The following is a 20,253-nucleotide window of genomic DNA, read 5'->3' as shown; positions in this document are numbered from 1 at the left end:
GCTGATGCGGAGAAGGGCACCCGGTGGTCGGTGGTGTCCACTCCGTAAGGAGAGCCCTCATATCAGGAAGTCCACGTGGCACACAAAGGTGGACACCCCAGGTACACAGCCCTGACACACCTATACCATCAGATGGCTGCATTCTCCAACAAAGGCCTAACCCCTGACCTGGGAGAGATTACACTTCTTCCTGGCTGCCAGAAAGATTACTGGCTTCCCTGGCTGTGTAAACAGAAAGGAAGGCCCACCTCCCCACTGCCTCCGGATCCTATGCTGCACCAACAGGAGCAACGCACACTTCCTTGGCAGGGACAAAACAGTATGTGGGCTGTCTGGATACAAACAGGAACAGTGAAATAACTGTGGCAACTTGAAAGTCAAGGTGGAAAGGTTCCTTGCTGGACTGCCCTTCAAAAATATTTTGACTTGCACTTGAAGATAAATTCACATCCTTGATTATATGGGTGCCTAATGAAAATTTCTAGCCTAGTTACTAAAACTTTATCGTAAAATATAAACAGCCAGAACCAGAGATGGGCTTCCCTGGAGAAACGGTCTGTGGGCGGGGCAGGAATCCTGCACGCCCCCAGCCTGGTGTCGCCCTGGCTCCGATGCGTCGCAGGCCCGACCAGGTTTTATGGAGTACACCCGCAGTCCTGTCTGTCCACTCAGGCCTGGCTCTTCCTGACATGTCCACACACAGTCACCAATGGCCAGTTCCCAACCACTTCCTTCCCACCACCTACCCTTGCCCTCAGCAAGAGAAAAATTCCAACAGCCGGAGCGTTCCTTTCCCAGAGGCCTGGCGGGAGGTACCCGTGGCGCCCTCGGCCCTGCTTCCAGAAGGAGCTCGAGGGGCCACTCCAGGTAGAGGCTGCAGAGTCCCCCTCGAGCTCCTTCCGGAACCTCCTGTTTCTGAGACACCACCCCCAGCTCCCCTCTCCACCCCCCGCAACACTTGGTGCTGAGATGGGTGTGCATTCCCAGCAGGCCCTCACCTTCCAGAGCTCCTCCAGCTTGTTGATCTGCTGGGCGGTGATCTGCCGCGCCCGCAGCTGCTCCTGCTCAGAAGGGATCTTGACCAGCCAGGACAGGAAGCAACGGTCCTGGATCAGGGGCTGCCACTGCGAGCTGTCCCAGTTAATGTCCTTGAGGCTGCTCTGACTGGCACAGGGCTGCCTGCAGAAGCCCCGAGGGTGGGGAGAGCCCAGGTGAGGATGACCTCTAGCCCCCCAAAGGCTTACTGCCTTTAACCTCAAAGGGGCGTTTTCCCTACATTTTACTGTATGAGCACATTACCTTTAAATTGTTAGGAATAAACTGTGTGTCCCCACACACTTGAGCTCTGAACTCTTGAAACTCAGAAGAGACTTTGCTTTTACAGAATTGTTTTCATGATTTAACCAGAACACACCCCAAAAGGGTTACTTGACATTCCCAGCTCTCTAACAAGCCCCAGCCCCCCGAACCTCCTTACACCTCGTCAGTCGGCAGAAACTATTTTAAAGCTCCATGGAGTCAGAGCCATGGAGTGGCTGAGTCTTTGGGGAAGACGACTGGGGCTGAAAGGCAGTCCCCCAGGGAAATCGCGGCCCTGCCCTCACCTGCATAGCAGCACCACAACCGAGTCAGCCTTGGCAGGGATGAAGCCGAGGAGGAAGACGTTACGGCAGCCGCAGTTATAACACTCCAGAACCGTCTCCCCCAGGGGCCCATCCTTGTGCAGAGTCACCTCTTTGCATTTTGCCCTCACGAGGTGATTTACAATGTGGCTGAAACCAGGAAATGATAAATAGTTAACACCCGAAGTTTGGCTTTTCACCACTTCCAATTTTTGAGCTCCGTTAAAAGTTCCGGTACCGTTCACGGTCCATTAGCAGGAGTGGTCACACCTCATCCATCTGGCATCCCGGGGGACCAGCCCGCCCCTGAACTGGCTCCCCACGGAGCACAAAAATCAATCCGACTTGAACCATTTTTAAGGAAAACTTTCCTAACACGTTTCACACAGTTCCTGCTTTTTTCTCTCCCCCCCCAGTTCCTGCTTTCTTAAATCCAACTTACTGGACCTAAGTGAATCTAACGCTGGGGCCAAGGCTGCTGTCCTGGAGAGGCAGGAGGCTCGCCCCTTTCACTGCTCCTCTGCTCGTTGTAGTTTCTCTCCTCCTCCTTTCAAAGTCACTTCTCATGGCCCCTGTGCCTGCTTCCAGGAGCAACACCCCTCCTCATTTGCTACAGGCCAGGAAACCTGATAACCAAATGTATTAGAAACCTGAGGACAGTAAAAAATACCGAGTAGTGGGGCTCAGGGCTACTCTCCGGAAGCACAGGGCCAGCCCTGAACGGTCTGAAAGCCCCACCGCCTCAGCTCTTTCCTTGCTGCGGGTGGCCAGGGCTCTGACGCCTTTCTCATTTCCGGGACACGGCTCACCTAAACCAGGGCCTGAGTGCCCCAGCCACAGAACTCTACCCTTTGCCACGCCAGCCTCATTCAGGGCCCACGGGTGGTGCACGGTTCTGCCTCAAGCCCTCCCAGCCCCCGCAGCGATCTGCAGCCTGGCTGCAGGTTTGTCACACGCTGAGCATGCCTGCCAAGCCTCCAGCCTTCCCTGCTGCCGCCCTCACATCACCTTGGGAAACCCCTCCTGTTCAAGCTTCGGCTCAGATGCCAACATCTTAATCCCCTCTTGGCCCCACGAAGACTGTCAGATTACCTAACTAATCATCACTGCTCTCCGTACTTCCAAAGCCACCCCCTCCCCCCACCCCTGGGCCTTCTACCAGGATCAGTGATTTTCTCTTGTCTTTTCTAGGCCCACCTCACTCCATTACACTGGCAGCTTCCTGAAGGCGAGTGGCTGTCCCATCACCTTCACAGTCTGACCTTGCACAGAACACACAATCTGGCTGGCCGAGTCTGTTTTCTCTTAGAGGCCCTCCGCTCACTTCCCTTATCTTGGCTCTGCTGACCGGAAGCTGGGGTTGCCAGCCAAGGCAAGTTTTATTTAACTGCTTTTCCTGCAGGAGGGGAACTAATGTGAACACGGTAACACTTATCATTACCCAGAAAGTTCGGAAAATGGTATACCAGTCTCTTCTGGTTATTCTGAAGATGCTTTTCCCTTCCAATCTCTAAAAAACATCAGCTCCCTTTCTTGCCTCACTCAGAACCCCACAATTCGCATTACTAACTCCAAGGTGACACGAGATCTGACCATTCTGTGTCCTCAGCCACAGCTGCCAAAGGCACAGGAAGGGTACGGGCTCTATGCAAATAAAGCTGCCTATGGAATTCTGTCACTTTATTTCTATAAAACATGAACCTCAGAGGAAGATGCCGCTTTCTTGCAGGCAACCTGGATCCCTGCCCCACGGAGACTCTGCTCTGCTTCCCTGTGGTAATGGAGTGAGTCGCTGCACACCATGGCAGCCTCGGAGGAGCCACCCGGACCAGACCCATGCCAGTGGTGGAGGCTGAGGAGCCTCAGCACTCGAGCTTAGCCAAACGGACTCTCCCCTGGAATCCAAGCACCCTCACAATGCGGGTCTCACCCCAAACACAAAACAAGGGACCTAGTCACAGCTGCTGCTGATCAACAGCAGGAAGGGAAGCCCAGAGCCGACGGTCAAGTGAACTTAATTTAATCTGATGATTCAGGATCTGGCCCATATTAGCCTCAGGACTGCTCTGATGAGCTAATGCCAGAGGGAGCCTTCTCAGGAAGCGGCTCCCATGGATGCCCATTACTGTCTTGGGAACATCTTCCTCAGGCACCCAGTAATGAAGATGAACAGGCGTGCCAGGAGCTCATCTTGCAGAAAAATATAAATAAAAACTGGGAAAGAGAATTAAGCCAACCCTACTTGCATAATAAAAAGAACCACAGAGAATAAATCAAGGGTAAATACATTAAGGCATTCACACACCACCATCTGTTTCAAGTTAAACCAGTCACAGAGGAGGGAAAAAACCAGGTTTGTTAGCGTGCTTTTATATTGTGCTTCACTTCAACATTTCCATAATTTACACACAAATCTGAGCACAGCACTGATTAAAGACACATGCGCGGTTTGATTATCTACCTGCCAGAAGTATTTCCACGTCCATTACAGAACCACTTCTTGCTGGTATTACAGTAAACCACGCAAGCAGGATCGTGTATTCCGCAGTAACTAAAAAAGTCAAAACATCAACAGTTAAAGCTAGAAGACCACTCTCTGGTTTTAATTTGGCAGGATGTAAAATTCTTTCCTCTTACAACATTTTTAAGCTTTTCATTAAACACATACTCAAACCCAACGATCCCACTAACAAAATCCAATCAGTTAACTGCAGAGGCTTCCTGACCCTGTGAACGCAGGAAAGGGTTTAGGGGTGCTGTGGAGACTCCTCAGACAGCAGCAAAGCCCCTTCCAGGGTGAGGTGGGGGTGGGGGGGTGAGAGCAGTGCAAGGTACCAGGTGAGCCCAACAACGGAGTCCTAAAACCCCCAAGGTGACCTAGTCACTCCCCTTGGCCTCAAGTTTCAGGAACCCAGACTTATAAGCAAGGAAATCGGCATCCCTAGCTCTGGGCACACAGAAGGTAAGCTGAGACCACGCTGCGTTCACAGTGCCTCCCATGCTCCAGCAGAGGGCTCCCTGCTCCTGGGAACACTCAGCTCAATCCAGCAGCGGAGGGTCCTGGGGTACAGACGGAGCTCAGCTCACAAGGAGCACCTAGGGAGAGCCCCCTGGCCTCCCTTTTCTGAAAATCAACACACCCAAAACAAAAATATTGGCTCTCCACAGAGTTCTGTATGTGGATGAAGCCAAGACTCAAGTCTCAAATGAGAATGTCCTCTGGCCAAGAACCTTCCCTGCAACACCTCACGCCAGGGGGCTCTCCCTACTCCACTCCCCACGGACGGCAGGAGTGCGACGGGGTGTGCAGACTTTAACGACCTGCAGCTTCACCAGGACCACTTCACAGGCATATTTGGTACAATATGGAACAGGAACGCGAATACATATGTAAAAATGTACTGTAAATGAGAGTGAACAAAGAGCCAACAAAGTAAAAAAGTGTGCCCACCAAGCAGGGAAAAGAGCGGCCCTCTGTCTCGTGATGGGTGCAGACCTCAGAGGGGCAGCATGCCCAAGGGGCAGGCAGAGCTGAGTAGAGGCCCAGGCCCACTGCCCTGACTGGCGGGGTGCCCTCAGCAAGATCATTTCACCTCTTTTGGTCTCAATTTCCTCATGTGCGTGTAACAAAAAAGCAAGAGTAAGTCCAAACACAAGGGGTGGGTCCTCCTCTAGATAAGAATTCCAAATTTGGTCAACACGCAGGTCTATCCACTGACTACTCACTTCCAATTTTTCAGGAATCTTCAACGCAACAAGGAGGCAGATGTTTTAAAGAAGCCTACAGTAATCTCTTTGTAAGAGAAATCTTAGCTGCTGTATTCACCCTCCAAATGCTCACCCCATGTGATGAGTTCTTTCTGATATGTGAGTGGGGCAGGTACCGGGTAACAACCCAAGGGCCTGAGGAAGGCAGAGAAGGGGAACCTTTCCCCCTCCAGCTGGGAGAATCAGGGATGACAGAGGGTGCTGATCCCATTCGCCTGCCCAGTAATAGGGACTTATGTGTGTATAAAGGCTTGAGCAACCTCCTTATTCCCAAGGACAGTGTTTCCAAGTGTCACAGTCCATGGTCTTAGAGGGGCCTCTGTAAAGTTAGCAAATGCATATAGAATGTGGATGCTCTGGGAGGCGAGTCCTCTCCTCCACTGAAGGTGCTCACCTGCAGGCATGTATGGGGAGATCCTTCGTGTAATAGGTATCTTCCTCATCTTCTTCGAAGTTCAACTCGGCCAACAACTGGCTAGTCTTGGCCACGCTGTCATCCACGGCCCCGTTCTGCAGGATGCCCTCAGGTCCACCGACCTATGGCAGAAGGCAGCGTCACCATGAAAGACTGCAGCTTCCGGGCCTCAGCCCAGGCACGTGGCTTCTCCCCATATGAGCAGTCATGGCAACCTTCCCATGAAGCACTGGCCTGCTCTCTACTGTGCAACAGTTCAGCGTCTTCTGATTTGACTTTTCATACTCTCCTCTTCCCTATCAAACCTACCTGGCCAAAAACAGGGCACAGGTGGCTGAGGTCATCCGCCCTGCCACCTGCACACCCAGGCCCAACCCCATCTAGCCATAGCGCCATGACTACAAGCAGGAAGCTGAGGGCCACAAGAAGCAAGATGACTTTTTACAAACCAGATATGGTCCCCCCCTGCGGACAGCTGCACAAGGGTCCTCCTCCTTTAAAGCCTAAGCACCAGAAGTAAAAGGTTGTGACCCCTGCAGATGTGGGAATGCAGTTCTCTCGTTAGTCCACATACTTCCTCCACTGTCAGTTCCCCTCTCCAGAAGGCAGCCCTTCTTAATTATGAATTAGAAATTGAATGTTAGGATAATCTTCCAGTTTCAGGACACAATCTTACTAAATGTACCCTTTATATGTCATAACAGCAAAAACATACAAGTAGGCAACTTTAAATAACTAAGCGATGAATTTCACAGGCACCTCTGCTGAGCTCACACATCCATTCACGAGTGCACAGACTCAGCTTGTCCGAGGGAAACAGGTGCTCCTAATGCTGCCCCCGTAGGAACTGCCTCCTCAGACAGCAGCCAACAGTCCCCATCATGGTCCCCACGGGCCACAGCCCACACAAGGCTGGGTCAAGCAGTGGAGGCATCATGCGATGAAAGACGGGAAGGAGTGACAGGAGCCCCAGGGCAAGCACCAGGTTTCTCTGAGCTGTGAGACGGGATCAGACACTGACTGGCCTGCCACGCAGAGCTGGGAAACCAAAACCCACACCCATGCCATGCGGGGTCGGCTCAGGCCAGTCCCTGTCCACTGCTCCAGTCACCTATATGGGCCTAAGGACAACGGGTCTCCTGAGCGGGGGGGGAGGGCGCATCCCAGAAACTCCAAAGGTGCATTCAGGTTGTCAAGGAAGCCAAGAACCCATTACAGGAACACGTGTCTCTGTAATGGTCTCAGCCTGATCAGTACCCCATTTCACTGTGTCTGCCACCACTTTAATATACTATCTTTTTTTCTTAAGATTTTTTTGATGTGGACCATTTTTAAAGTCTTTATTGAATTTGTTACAATATTGCTTCTGTTTTATGTTCTGTTTTTTTGGCCACCAGGCATGTGGGATCTTAGCTCCCCAACAAGGGATCAAGCCCACACCCTCTGCACTGGAAGGCGAAGTCTTAACCACTGGACCACCAGGGAAGTCCCAACATTTTTTCAGAAGGCAACAATCAGGTTAAATGCAAGAAGACTGTATGCTTTGTTTGGGGGAAGTTTTTTTTTTTAATGAAAAATCAGTATTAACTTTTGGATTTTAATGTAATGAAGACAGTATTATTAACATCACAAGCACCTCTTTGTAAATCCCTGACCTCCTTTTAAAAAAAATTTTAAGTGGTTCTGTGGCGTTAAGTACATTCACATGGTTGTGCAACCACCACCACCATCCACCTCCAGAACTTTCTCATCTTCTCAAACTGAAACTGTCCATTCCCCCTCCCTCAGCCCCTGGCAACCTCCATTCTACTTTGTTTCTATGAATCTGACTACTGTAGGGACCTCACATAAGTGGAATCATACGGTATTTGCCCTTTTGTGACTGACTTATCTCACTTAGCATAATGTGCTCAAGGTTCATCTATGTCCTGTGTCAGAATTTCCTCCTTTTTTAAGGCTGAATAATATTCCATTGTATGGACACACAACATTTTGTTTATCCATTCATCAGTCAGTGAATACTTGGGTTGCTTCCACCTTCTGGCTGCTGTGAATGATGTTGCTATGAACGTGGAGTACGAGTATCTCTTCAAGTCCCTGTTTTCAATTCTTTGGGTATATACCCAGAAGTGAAGTTGCTGAATCATATAATTATTCTATGTTTAACTTTTTGAGGAATTGCCATACTGTTTTCCACAGCAGCTACACTATTTTATATTCCCACCCACCAGTAGTGCACAAGGGTCCTAATTTCTCTACATCCTTGCCAACACGTGTGATTTTTCTGTTGGCTGTTGATAGTAGCCATCCTAATGGGTGTGAGGTGGTATCTCATTGCGGTTTTGATTGACACAACCTGGATTATAATGATGCTAAATATCTTTTCCTATGCCTGTTGGCCATTTGGGTATCTTCTCTGGAGAAAGGTCTAGTCAAGTACTTTGCCCATTTTTAATCAGGTTGTTAAATTTTTTGTTGTGCTTTGTTTGAAAATATTTTAAACATTTATTTATTTATTTAGGCTGCACTGGGTCTTAGTTGCGGCACGTGGGCATGTGGGATCCTTAGCTGCGGCAAGCAGACTTCTTAGCTACAGCATGCGGACTTCTCAGTTGCAGCATGCAGACAGACTCTTAGTTCCCCGACCAGGGATCGAACCTGGGCCCCCTGCATTGGGAGCATGGAGTCTTACCCACTGGACCACCAGGGAAGTCCCCTTTGTTTGAAATTTTGATAGCAAGTTACTACTTCAAAAAGTTACCTCTCCTTTTGGCAACACTTCTCCTGACACATGCAGTGGCAATACTGGGATGAGGCTGCCGACAAGGGACCAAGACACCTCTCAGTGTGACTGCCTCAGCACACACGTTTGTTTTCTGAAAGTGTGTGGCCAGATTATGGTACCTGGATTTCACTTCATGGCAGTGAAAGAGCCACATATATCATGCTATAGGGGAGGGCTGAGAGGGTGTGGGCCACAATCTTGGGCTCAGAATGGTATTTACATTTTTAAATGGTTGGATTAAATACCTAATAGTAGGTATTTGCTTCTTGTCCCACAAAGCCTAGAACATTTACTACCTAGCACTTTAAGGAAATGCTTGCTGACATTTCTCCAAAGAAGACATACAGATGGTCAACAGGTACATGACAAAACACTCAATATTGCTAATTATTAGAGAAATGCAAGCCAAAACTACGAGGTATCACTTCACATGAGTCAGAATGGCCATGATTTAAAAGTCTACAAACAATAAATGCTGGAGAGGGCGTGGAGAAAAAGGAACTCTCCTTTGCTGTTGGTGGGAATGTAAATTGGTGCAGCCACTATGGAGAACAGTATGGAGGTTCCTCAAGAAACTAAACATAGAGCTACCATATGACCCAGCAATCCCACTCCTGGGCATATATCCGAAGAAAACTCTAATTCGAAATGTACATGCACCCCAATGTTCACAGCAGCACTATTTACAACAGCCAAGACATGGAAGGAGCCTAAATGTCCATCGACAGAGGAATGTATAAGAAGATGTGGTACATATACATAAAATGGAATATGACTCAGCCATAAAAAAGAATGAAATAATGTCATTTGCAGCAACATGGATGGACATATCATATTATCATATTAAGTGAAGTCACTTATTAAGTGAAGTCAGACAAAGACAAATATCACATGATATCACTTGCATGTGAAATCTAAAAAAATGAAACAAATGAACTTATTTTCAAAACAGAAATGGACTCACAACTATAGAAAACAAACTTATGGTTACCAACAGGGCTGATGGGGGGATGTTAATTAGGAGTTTGAAATTGACATATACACCCTGCTACTATAAAATCGATAAAACAACAGGGACCTACAGTATAGGGTGCTACATTCAGTATCTTGTAATAACCTATAATGGAATAGAATCTGAAAAAGAATATATATATAACTGAATCATTTTGCTGTATACCTGAAACTAACACAATATTGTAAATTAACTATACTTTAATTTAAAACACGGTTGGGGGACTTCCCTGGTGGTCCAGTGGTTAAGACTCCACGATCCCAATGCAGGGGGCCCAGGTTCGATCCCTGGTCAGGGAACTAAGATCCCATATACCGCAACTAAGATGGCACGCCTTAGAGAAGCCCGTGCCAAAATAAATAAATAAATAATTTTAAAAAATAAAATAAAAAATGGTTAATTTAAAAAAAAAAGAAAAAAAAATGCTTGCTAACTCCTAGTCTAGAAGAACTCTTAAAATGTCTCATCAGGTTGTATAAACTTTTATGTGTAAAGAAATATCCTTAGTGATATGTGAATCTTTACTTTCCTCAAACATAAAAATTAGTATGTGGAGTAATACGGACACCTGCGTGACACCAGGTGCCTTCATTCCACCCACTCCTGCTTCATCCAGGCCTCAGATCCCACACTTCATCTCCCCTCACAGAGGGAAGAGTGAACCAGCAGAGGGCACATCAGGAATGTGTGAGGCTCTTAACAGAGCCTGACCAACCATGTGACGACCCTTTCTCTGCATCACTCATACCCCTTCGGGCTTAATAAGGAGCAGGAAATCTAAATCCGTTCTAGGACCTGCTCTAGGAACTCTCAAGAGACAATACAATACCGACACAACACAAGGTCAGATGGATTCTCCCTCACCCCCCACTGAAGGCAGGGAGACTAGAGAGAGAGGAGTCCAGATTCCCCAGTAGGCCCTGTAGCTGTGTGGCTGGGGGGCGTGGGTGTGTCCCTCCTCACAAGTACTTACGCACACCTACACACCACGTGCACTTGTCCAACCCCTGCCCAGCCCCACTCCTGCCCAGCTGTGACCTGACCACAACACAGACTTCTATAGCGGGCTTGTTAGTTTCTCCCTCTACTTTCTGGAAAGTTTTAAGATAAACATTAACTTCAAAAATACATTTGACCTTAGCAACTATAATTAAATGAGTTAAAGCACTAAAGAGTGCCTGGCACAGAGAAAGCCCACAGTCCAAGCCAGGCGACGTAATGGAAGAAGGGAGGGGAGTGTCCTTGTCTGGCACAGGACTGAGGTTATCAACCCATCACCTCCAGCCAGGACCCCTGGGTCCTGCTGGGCTCAAGAGGGGAAAGTCCTCCCTGCACCCCTGGCACCAAGCCCATCCCCAGGCACCGTGTCACTGGGTCTAGAAAGCGAAGGAAACAGTTCCCCCTCCACCCCTGCTCTGGACACTCATTATTGAAGTCCATCTATGAGCTGCCGAGCTGATCAAGGTCTTGCAGAGGTTTTCTGCCCAGGGAGTTTCTTACGACCCACTGCAGAACTCAGTGCACCTCAGAACAGCAGGAAGAGAGGTCACTTCATTCCCACAAAGGAAAAGCACATCAGTTCAAACATTACCACTAACTGTGCTGGTAAGAACTTTTAGACCATAAATTTTTACCCCAAACCTCATAAGCGTCATACCACTCAGCATGAAATAGACATTCCTGTCCCTCAATCCCAGACTATGCCAATGTCCCAGGGCCTTTGCACTCACTATCCCCCTGGCTTCTACACAGATGGCTCCTGGTCCTTCAGTCCCGGTCCACAGGGCACCTCCTAGGGAGGCCTCCCCTGACCCTATCTGAGGGGCACCAGTGGGGCCAGCTCTGCCGGTCCTGCTCCCTGCTCTGACCCCCGCACCTAGAACTGAGCCCACACCCCAGGAGGCTCTCACAGTGTTAGCTAAATGAACATATCTTCTCAATCAAAATATAAAGGTTGAGATGTAAAATGACATCATTTATTCTTTTCTGCCACAACTTAAATAAAAAAGAGCGAGTGGGAAATCGCCTTTCCCTCAGGTGACCTGAGGCAGAGAGGAACTACCAGGTCTCTGAGCCCTGCCTCAGCAAAAGGCTAACAGAAGATCCGCTCTCCCTCAGCTTTTGAAAAAGTTTCAAAGCTACAGAGAATGAATGACCCACACACCCACCATCTGGATCCACCAGCCACTCACATTTTGCCACATTTGCTCTCTCCCTCTCTTGCTCTGCACACATATGCACACATGTGTTCACACACACACATAGTTTTTTTTTCCTGATCCATTTCAGAATCATAGGTCCCAGGACAAGGGCTTTCTCCACACAACCACAATATAAACATCACACTCGGGAATAATGCTGATGTAATACTGATATCTAATACACATAGACACATTTTCCCAATGTTCTAATAATGTCCTTTACAGTTTTTTAAATCCAAGACCCAGTTAACAATTACACATAATTTGTGATGTAATCTCTTAGCCTTCTTTAATCCATTAGTTTTAACCACAAGAAATTGTTGAGATTTGACCATTTTTGACCTACAATGAAGGGAACGTCACATGGTCCCACCCAACACAGCAGTCCCTGAGCTTTGGGTTAAAGGAGTTCTACCTGCCTCCCTCTTTTCAGTAGACCCTTGTTTTGACCAAATGCTAAGTCCACCCCTACCGTTCATTTCAAAGCTCAAGAATATCCTCGACCTGTCTGGGGTGTCTGCAGCTCACCCTGTGCTGCCCCTGCCTGCCCAGCTCTGGGGTCAGCCACTCGCAAAGGAGCTCACAGACTGACATGGAATCCACCCACACCTGCAGGGAGAAGCCAGGCTGTGAGGAGAGGTTCAGTCCAGAAGGCAGGACACCTCACAGGACAGTGACCTGGACCGGATCCTGGCTCAGTAGCATGAAAAGAAGAAGAGGGAGGGGCTGCCCAGAAGAGCAGGGCTGGAGACGTGCCAATCAATCACATTAACACTAGACCTCACGGGGATCCGGACCAGGTAAATAATCTGACTGTGGAGAAAGGGAAGCCCCATGTATTCAATATTAGATGATCCTGAAAAACTACTGTTGGTGCTGTTTGTCTGACCACAGCAGTACGGCTATGAAGGAAAGATGCCCTTTTCATGTTTTTAGAAATGCATTCTAAATAGCATAAGTCTAAATGGTTGAGTATCACTAACTCATATGGCTCAACCTCAGAAGAGTGAAATGACAAGTTGGATTTGCTTTAAAACACTTCAGCAAAGAAAAAGAAAAAAGAGAGAAAAGAAAATCTTCACAACCATCAAATCAAGAAGACAGATGGGCAGGATTTGCTTTATCTACTTATACACGAGAGAATTCCTAATAAACATTTTTACACAATACAGGTGGACAAGGTGGCTGCCTGGAATCTGTGTTAGCTCTGCAGAGCCATGCACTTGAAAGGAGTGATGGAAGATGAGCACAGCTTGTACCAAATGGCTTCTGCCTCGGGATGAGGCAAGCAACCCCTCCAGGTTCACTGTCAGCCCTGGCTGCTGAGCTATGCGAGGAGCTACAGTAGATAGGAAGGTGCTATCCTCAGTCATGACAAAGGGCTACTCACAGCTCAGCAGGCAGCCTAAATCAACTGTACTGTCTAGAAGCCGTCCTGGCAACAATCCGCAGGGATCCTGAGAAACCCGGCTCAGTTGTCCAACTTGCAAGCTGCTAGTGGACCAACACACATAAAAAGGCACAAGGACCCTATGCCAGCCATGGGATCCCAGGACTCGGCATTCCTGTTGTTTATCAGAGGAAGTAGGATTTTGCCCTCAAGGAAAGCTCTTCCGGCAAGAAGAGTTCAAAGCCCCCCAAGACTGGGGCCCCATAAGACTTGGAAAAGGGAGCACTAAAGACCCGGCCCGACTCACTGCCCGCTCTGCACCTCCCAGGCCACATTCTGCTCTGGGTCCCACTGAACACAATGGTCATCTTGGCCCTTCTCTGTGAGCTGGACTGTCCTATACCACCAAAAGACCACCCCTACCACGCTAACCACCACAACTGCCCCTCAGTTGAGAGCCACTGCCCACAATCTGCCCCTCCAGCCCCTGCGCACAGCGCTCTGGTGGGGCCTCTCCCTCCTGCAAGGCCTCTCACCCAGCTCTCAGGGCAGCACCTCCAAAGGTCTGCTGACCCCCTACTCACACCTCCCATCCAAGGGGAGCCCTGCCTCAGCCCAGGGGGATCCCGGGCCCTGATGAAAACCATCAGACAAGGGCTTCCCTGGTGGCGCAGTGGTTGAGAGTCTGCCTGCCAATGCAGGGGACATGGGTTCAAGCCCTGGTCTGGGAAGATCCCACGTGCCACGGAGCAGCTGGGCCCGTGAGCTACAAATACTGAGCTCTGCGCTTATGGAGCCTGTGCTCTGCAGCAAGAGAGGCCGCGACAGTGAGAGGCCCGCGCACCGCGATGAAGAGTGGCCCCCGCTTGCCACAACTAGAGAAAGCCCTCGCACAGAAACGAAGACCCAACACAACCAAAAATAAATAAATGAATAAATAAATTTATAAAAAAAAAAAAAAAAACCATCAGACAAGAACTCACGCCTGCTCTGGAGGAGTTATGAGGACTCGGGGACAACGGGGTGCTCGGCGCAGTGACGAGCATGTGCCTGAGGAGGAGTGGCCACTGTGGCCACCTGGTACTGTGGTGGTTCACACATGTGCGCACCTGAGGGCACACATCTGACCCCAGCGCTCTCTGCCTGAGCTCCCCTTCTAGCCTCAGCCAAACTCTGCCAGGTCTCCCTGCCACCTAAGGGCCCTTCCTCTCAAGGGAGGTCACGGCACCCCTCAGCAGCAACACAAGGCTCCAGGATCCAGCCCGAGCCCCTCGTCGTGGACAACAGCCCTTTTCCCTCCATGCCAAGCCCTGTGCCCAAGTGGTTCAGAGTGCACTTCCTGAACAACTCAAGGACCACCACTCACAAAGGCTTTTTTCCCTTTCCCTCCTCTGGGCCCTCACTGTCCCCAGGGTCAACTGCAGACTGGGCAGCACCTGCCATTTCTAACAAAGCAGCTGCAGTTGGCAAAGGACTCACTTTGACTCCCAGTGGGAGTCAGCCCTCCCCAAGCACAGCAAGACAGTGAAACAGAAGTACTGAGAGGACGGGCGTTGAGAACCAGGCTGAGGAGGTCAGCCTGAGAGTCTGTGCAGAGGGAACAAAACAAAACGTGAACAGACACATGAGGGCTCCCAGGCTCACCACATGAGCAGTGTGGCCAGGCCTCAGCTCCTACCTCTGAACCCCAGCACAGAACCTACCTAGCACACGATGCACCATATCTCCCCAGTGTGTGACCTGGAATGGGAAGCGCGGGGTCACCCGATCTCCCTACCTTAGAGCTTTAACAAGAAACTACCAAGATTAGAAGGAGCAAAAATAGAAGAGTAAAGGAAAGGTGGCATGAAAGAGAACTCAGGACAGTGAGTGACTGTTGGGATGGCTACACAGCCCAGTAAATTTACTTTAAAAAAAATGAACAAAAAAAACACAAAACACTGAATTGAACACTTAAAAACAAGAGGCCTCGGGAACTGCCTGGCGGTCTAGTGGTTAGGACTCAATGCTTCCAATGCCAGGGGCCAGGGTTCATTCCCTGGTCGGGGAACTAAGATCCTGCAAGCTGCTTGAAGCCAAAAAAAAAAAAAAAAAAAAAGTCTTACCTGCTTATATCTATGACCCAGATCAAGGTGTGTGAAATTGTAAAAATTATAAAAAACAAACAAGAGGACTCTGGTATATGACCATACCTCAGTAAAGCTATCATTTATTTATTTTATTATTACTTTTTTTTTGGCTGCGCTGGGTCTTCATTGCTCTGCACGGGCTTTCTCTACCTGCGGCGACTGGGGGCTACTCTTCATTGCGGTGCACAGGCTTCTCATTGCAGTGGCTTCTCTTGTTGCGGAGCACGGGCTCTAGGCACGCGGGCTCAGTAGTTGCAGCTCGCAGGCTCTAGAGCACAGGCTCAGTAGTTGTGGCACACGGGCTTAGTTGCTCTGCGTTATGTGGGATCATCCCGGACCAGGGCTCGAACCCGTGTCCCCTGCATTGGCAGGTGGATTCTAAACCACTGCACCACCAGGGAAGCCCAGTAAAGCTATTAGAAAGATGCCTCTCTTTTTTGGTTGTGGGAGCTAGATTGATAGAGAACTTTGTTCTGCTGTTAATATTGGTATTGTATTAGTGTTACCTTTTCCCCCCAATCATGCTGAATCTGGGTAACAAAACTAATTGGGTAAATAGAGTTAGGAGTTATTTCGCTTATTAAGCAGTAACTGACACGTAAGCCCTCCCTTTCGGGGGTTTGGAACCAAACGCCAGAAATCCAATAAGAGGAAAGTACAGGTAGAACACATGCCAGAGCTCCTGCGAGGTTAGCAGCATCTCATCTCCAATTTTCTCAAGGCGTACTTATGTCACAGCTGTACTGAGTGTTCACGGAACAAAAAAAGGCCGACTCAAATTTTAAACTCACCACTTTTAGGAACCCCGGAACTATATGAAACTCACTCCTCATCATAAGCTGAGGGCCAGGAAGCAGAAGATGATCTGTTTACCTGGACAATCAAGGATATGCTGGAACAGCCTTCCCTGACTTCTGAAGGCAGCAGGTTTTGAAAAGTAGGTAGCAGCTCTTTATAATTTTATAAATTGACACACATCAATGTACATAAACACCGGTGATTCCATCAATAAAGGTAACAAACACATCCATCACCCTCAGTCTCCTCTTGCCTTTGCCATCCCTCTCTCCTTTCCTCCCCTCCCCACAACCACTGATCTGCCTTCTGTCACTGTAGGTTACCTAGCACTTTCTAGAGTTTTATATGAACAGAATCAAAGAGTATATACTCTTTTTTAAGTGCATCTTTCACTCACTGTAATTATTTTAAGATGCATCCATGTTGCTGGCTGTATCAATGGTTCATTTCCTTTTTTTTGTTTGGCAGTGTTCCCAACTCTTAAGATTTTCACCATAATTCCAATGTTTGGAGGAAACACGATAGTAGCAACAGTCAAGGGGAAATATTCCAACTAGGCAGACCAGAAGGTCTGTAGTACCAGCTATTATGCAAAGGACTTCCAAAATTACCTTTCCCTGCCCTTTGAGGGGCAGGGGAAGGGGCCAGGAAAGGGTCAAATACCCAAAAGAAAACTGTCCCTTTATCTTAAGGACACCTGTCAGGGCTTTGATAAATATCAGTTTCAAATCATAAACAAGAAAACAAGTGTTATTGGAACCAACTCAGAGCTCAGCAGGAGTCACCTCTGCCTGCCATTCTCCCACCCTGGCCAAGACACACATGTGTTACCTCAACAAACTTTCAGATAAAACCAACTGTGCAAAACTGGCAGTCAAGACTGATATCAAAAGTGGCTACACACCGGAAAACAGTCTGGCAGCACCCGAAAAAGCAACAGGCAGTTGTTACCATACCACCCACCAATTTCACTGAAGGCTTACGTCCACACAGAAACCTCTACACAGACGTTCACAGCAGCATTTTCCATAACAGCTAAAAACAAAAACAACTCAAATGTCCACCGACAGGTAAGTGGATAAACAAAATGTGGTCTGTCTGTGCTGTGGAATATCATTCAGTCATAATAAGGAATGGAGCAGATAACATGCCACAACATAGACGAACCTTGAAAACATGCTCAGTAAAAGAACAAAAGAACACATACTATATGTCTATTTATATGAAATGTCCAGAGTACGTAAATCCAGAGATAGAAAGATTAGTGGCTGCCTGGGGTAAGAGAAGGGAGGACTGACAGGCTAAGGGGTGCAAGGCTTCTTTTTATGGTGATGAAAATGTCCTAAAATGGACTGTGGTGGTGGCTGCACAACTCTGATGTACTGAAGTCACTCAATTGCACACTTTGAATGGGTGAAGTGTATGGTATGTGAATTCTACCTCGGTAAAGCTGTGAAACAAAAGTGGTTGCCCAGCACTTGACAATCCACAGCCACTCATCCAATAAGATAAAATCAAAAGGCACTCAGAATAGAAGCCCAGGGACTTCCCTGGTGGCGCAGTGGTTAAGAATCCACCTGCCAATGCAGGGGACATGGGTTTGAGCCCTGGTCCGGGAAGATCCCACATGCCGCGGAGCAACTAAGCCCATGCGCCACAACTACTGAGCCTGCTCTCTAGAGCCCGTGAGCCACAACTACTGAGCCCACGTGCCTAGAGCCTGTGCTCCGATACAAGAGAAGCCAACGCAATGAGTAGCCCCCGCTCACCACAACTAGAGAAAGCCAGCACACAGCAACGAAGACCCGATGCAGCCAAAAATAAATAAGTATAAATATATTTATTTATTAATTAAAAAAAAAAAAAAAGAACCCAACTAGAACTCAGAGCTGCTCCAGGCTTGCTGTTTTATAGGCTACAGTTTAAACAGGATTTCCAATAAAACGATTACCTCTCACAACCCTGAGCTGCCACGGGTCATGGCACACTGCTCAACCAAGAGATCTTTATCCTCAGCCTTCCGGACATGCTGGACACAAATTACAGACAGCACTATCTGGTCTATCCATCCATACATGAATCCAGATTTCACGTATGTTTAAAAGTAACAAAAATATAGCTGTTATCCCCATTTTACAGCTGTGGAAACAGGTCTACAGAGTATGAAACTACAGGCATTATCATGAGCCTCCAGCAGCTCATTCATTTCTCCATGCAAACTCTCCCCTCTCTCCTACCTTCCCCCACCATATGTAAACAAAACCGAAAAAACATACATATGGTGCACACCTGTTCTCCCTGATGCCCCACCCATCAAGCTTCTATTTTTAAGGAATCTGGGGTTAGCATGAGTCAAATGTTTTCTGCTTCTATTAGGGGCTAAAAGAAAGTCCAGGTGGGTGGTCTACCCACGGGAATGACTCATCCAACTAGAATGTAAGCCCCCTCCTCCAGGACAAGGTTTGAGCTCACTCTGGCTGAGGATGGGTTAGCTCCCCACACCCTGGCGGTGGATCCTCTTGCTAAGGGACACCTATGACAAGGTGAACCCTATAGCTCCTCCCTGGCTGAGAATTCAGGAAAATAAACCTGAGGGAGGTGCCAGGCACAGGAATGGAATCTGAGATCCACAGGAAGATGGCTACATTCCTGGGGAGCCCAGCCCAAGACCACTGCCAGTCCCTTCTCGCACCCCGGGGCAAGGACCCAGGTCCAGGAAGTGTATGCCCAACACACTCTCGTAACACAAACCCAAATTTAAAATAACTGAGCAGCCTTCGCTAAATGTTCACATTATTAAGAACAAAACTTTCTGACGTGGCAGAACCATTTATATGAAACCCACTACCACTGCCCCATTGGAGGAACAAACTCAAAACCAACTTTTCCAAGGCAGGGCTGTGGAGTTACGTAACAGGTCGATTTCAGCAACAGGCAATGCAAGAAGGAAAAACAAAACGCAAACTGCTTCATGAATAATCTTAAAAGCCAGAGAGTGTGGGGTTCTCGATTGGATGCAAAAATTCCGTGTCTGCTGGGGAAGCCTCGACCCTCCTCTCGCCAGCATCCCAGGGCCCGGTGAAATTTGAACCCGCCGCACAGTGGGCATGAATGGGGGCGGGGGTGCCCCGATGGCTGCGACCACAGGTAAGGGAGTGAGGCAGGGCGGTCACATCAGCCAGAGGGGGAACCGGAGCAGATCACCCCGGAGCTGGTTTGAGCAGGGCACTGACCCAGCTGGAGGAGAACTCGGGGACAAGTCGCCCCCAACCTGGCCAGAGACGGACCTAGGGCCGCTCACCTCGGACAGGACCGGAAGAGGACTTGGGACAGATCACCTAAGACCCAGCCTGAGCTAGGTCCTGAGATCACTCGGACGCAACCAGAGCGGAACTTGAAGGAGATCTACCCGGGTCCGGCTGGAGAGCGGAAACTGGGGCAGGTTACTCCGGGCACGTCCTGAGCGGGAGATGCCCGGCCAGGTTACTCCGGACCCGGCCGGGCTGTGGGACCCGAGCAGATCAGCCCGGGACCGGCTGGAGGGGAAACCGGGGCAGGTCCCCGACCGCCGAGGCCCGGCCCTGGCTTCCGGCGTCGCCATGTGCCGCTCACCTGTGCGTCGAGCTGTCCGGCCGCCGCTCCCGGGCCCGCGCAGACCGGGGCCCCAGCGCCGCCACCTCCGGGGCCGCCGGGGGGCGTCTGCGTCTGGCTGGGGAGAGTGAAGTCGGTAAACTCGAACTCGGAGCCCTGGGTGTCGGCGCCGAGCAGCTCGGCCTCCTCAGTGTCCAGGAAGGTGAGCGTCTGCGAGCTGGGCCCGTACGCCTCCACGCTCATGGTGCCGCCGCGTAGAGCTCTCAGGCCGGCTCCACACCTCACTCGAGCCCGCCGCCGCGCTGAGGCCTAGGCCGCAGGCCTCGGGCTGCCGCCGCCGCCGCTGCACCCGCGCCCGTGAAACGGATCAAAACGCCCGCCGCAGAGCGAGCAGGGTCGAGAGTCACGCCCGCCAAACCGCCGCCGCTGCCGCCGAGCCTCTCAGCTTCGCCGCTTCCTTCGGAGCCGCCCGCCCTCGCAGCCCTCGGCAGGAACCGCCGCCACCGCTGCCGTCGCCGCCGTGCGCGTGCGCGAGCCCGACG

General features: G+C 49.6%; 1 protein-coding gene across 2 annotated transcripts in view; it reads right to left on the bottom strand.

The window, feature by feature from the left end:
* Positions 1 to 19,954, bottom strand: part of UPF1 (UPF1 RNA helicase and ATPase) — a 33,380-nt gene extending 13,426 nt beyond the window's left edge. For both annotated transcript variants that reach the window (XM_065873965.1, XM_065873967.1), the window contains exons 1-5: positions 19,733 to 19,954; positions 5,785 to 5,927; positions 4,084 to 4,173; positions 1,605 to 1,772; positions 999 to 1,179 (exon numbers count right to left, since the gene is read on the bottom strand). In XM_065873965.1, the coding sequence (XP_065730037.1) occupies positions 999 to 1,179; positions 1,605 to 1,772; positions 4,084 to 4,173; positions 5,785 to 5,927; positions 19,733 to 19,954 (804 nt within the window). The remainder of the gene's footprint in view (positions 1 to 998; positions 1,180 to 1,604; positions 1,773 to 4,083; positions 4,174 to 5,784; positions 5,928 to 19,732) is intronic.
* Between the last annotated feature and the right edge of the window lie 299 nt (positions 19,955 to 20,253).

This window comes from Phocoena phocoena, chromosome 3 (assembly GCF_963924675.1).
Source record: "Phocoena phocoena chromosome 3, mPhoPho1.1, whole genome shotgun sequence".
In the NCBI taxonomy this organism is placed as follows: Eukaryota; Metazoa; Chordata; class Mammalia; order Artiodactyla; family Phocoenidae; genus Phocoena; species Phocoena phocoena.
Note: the sequence above shows the minus strand (reverse complement) of the source record. Positions and strands in the feature narration are given on the sequence as shown.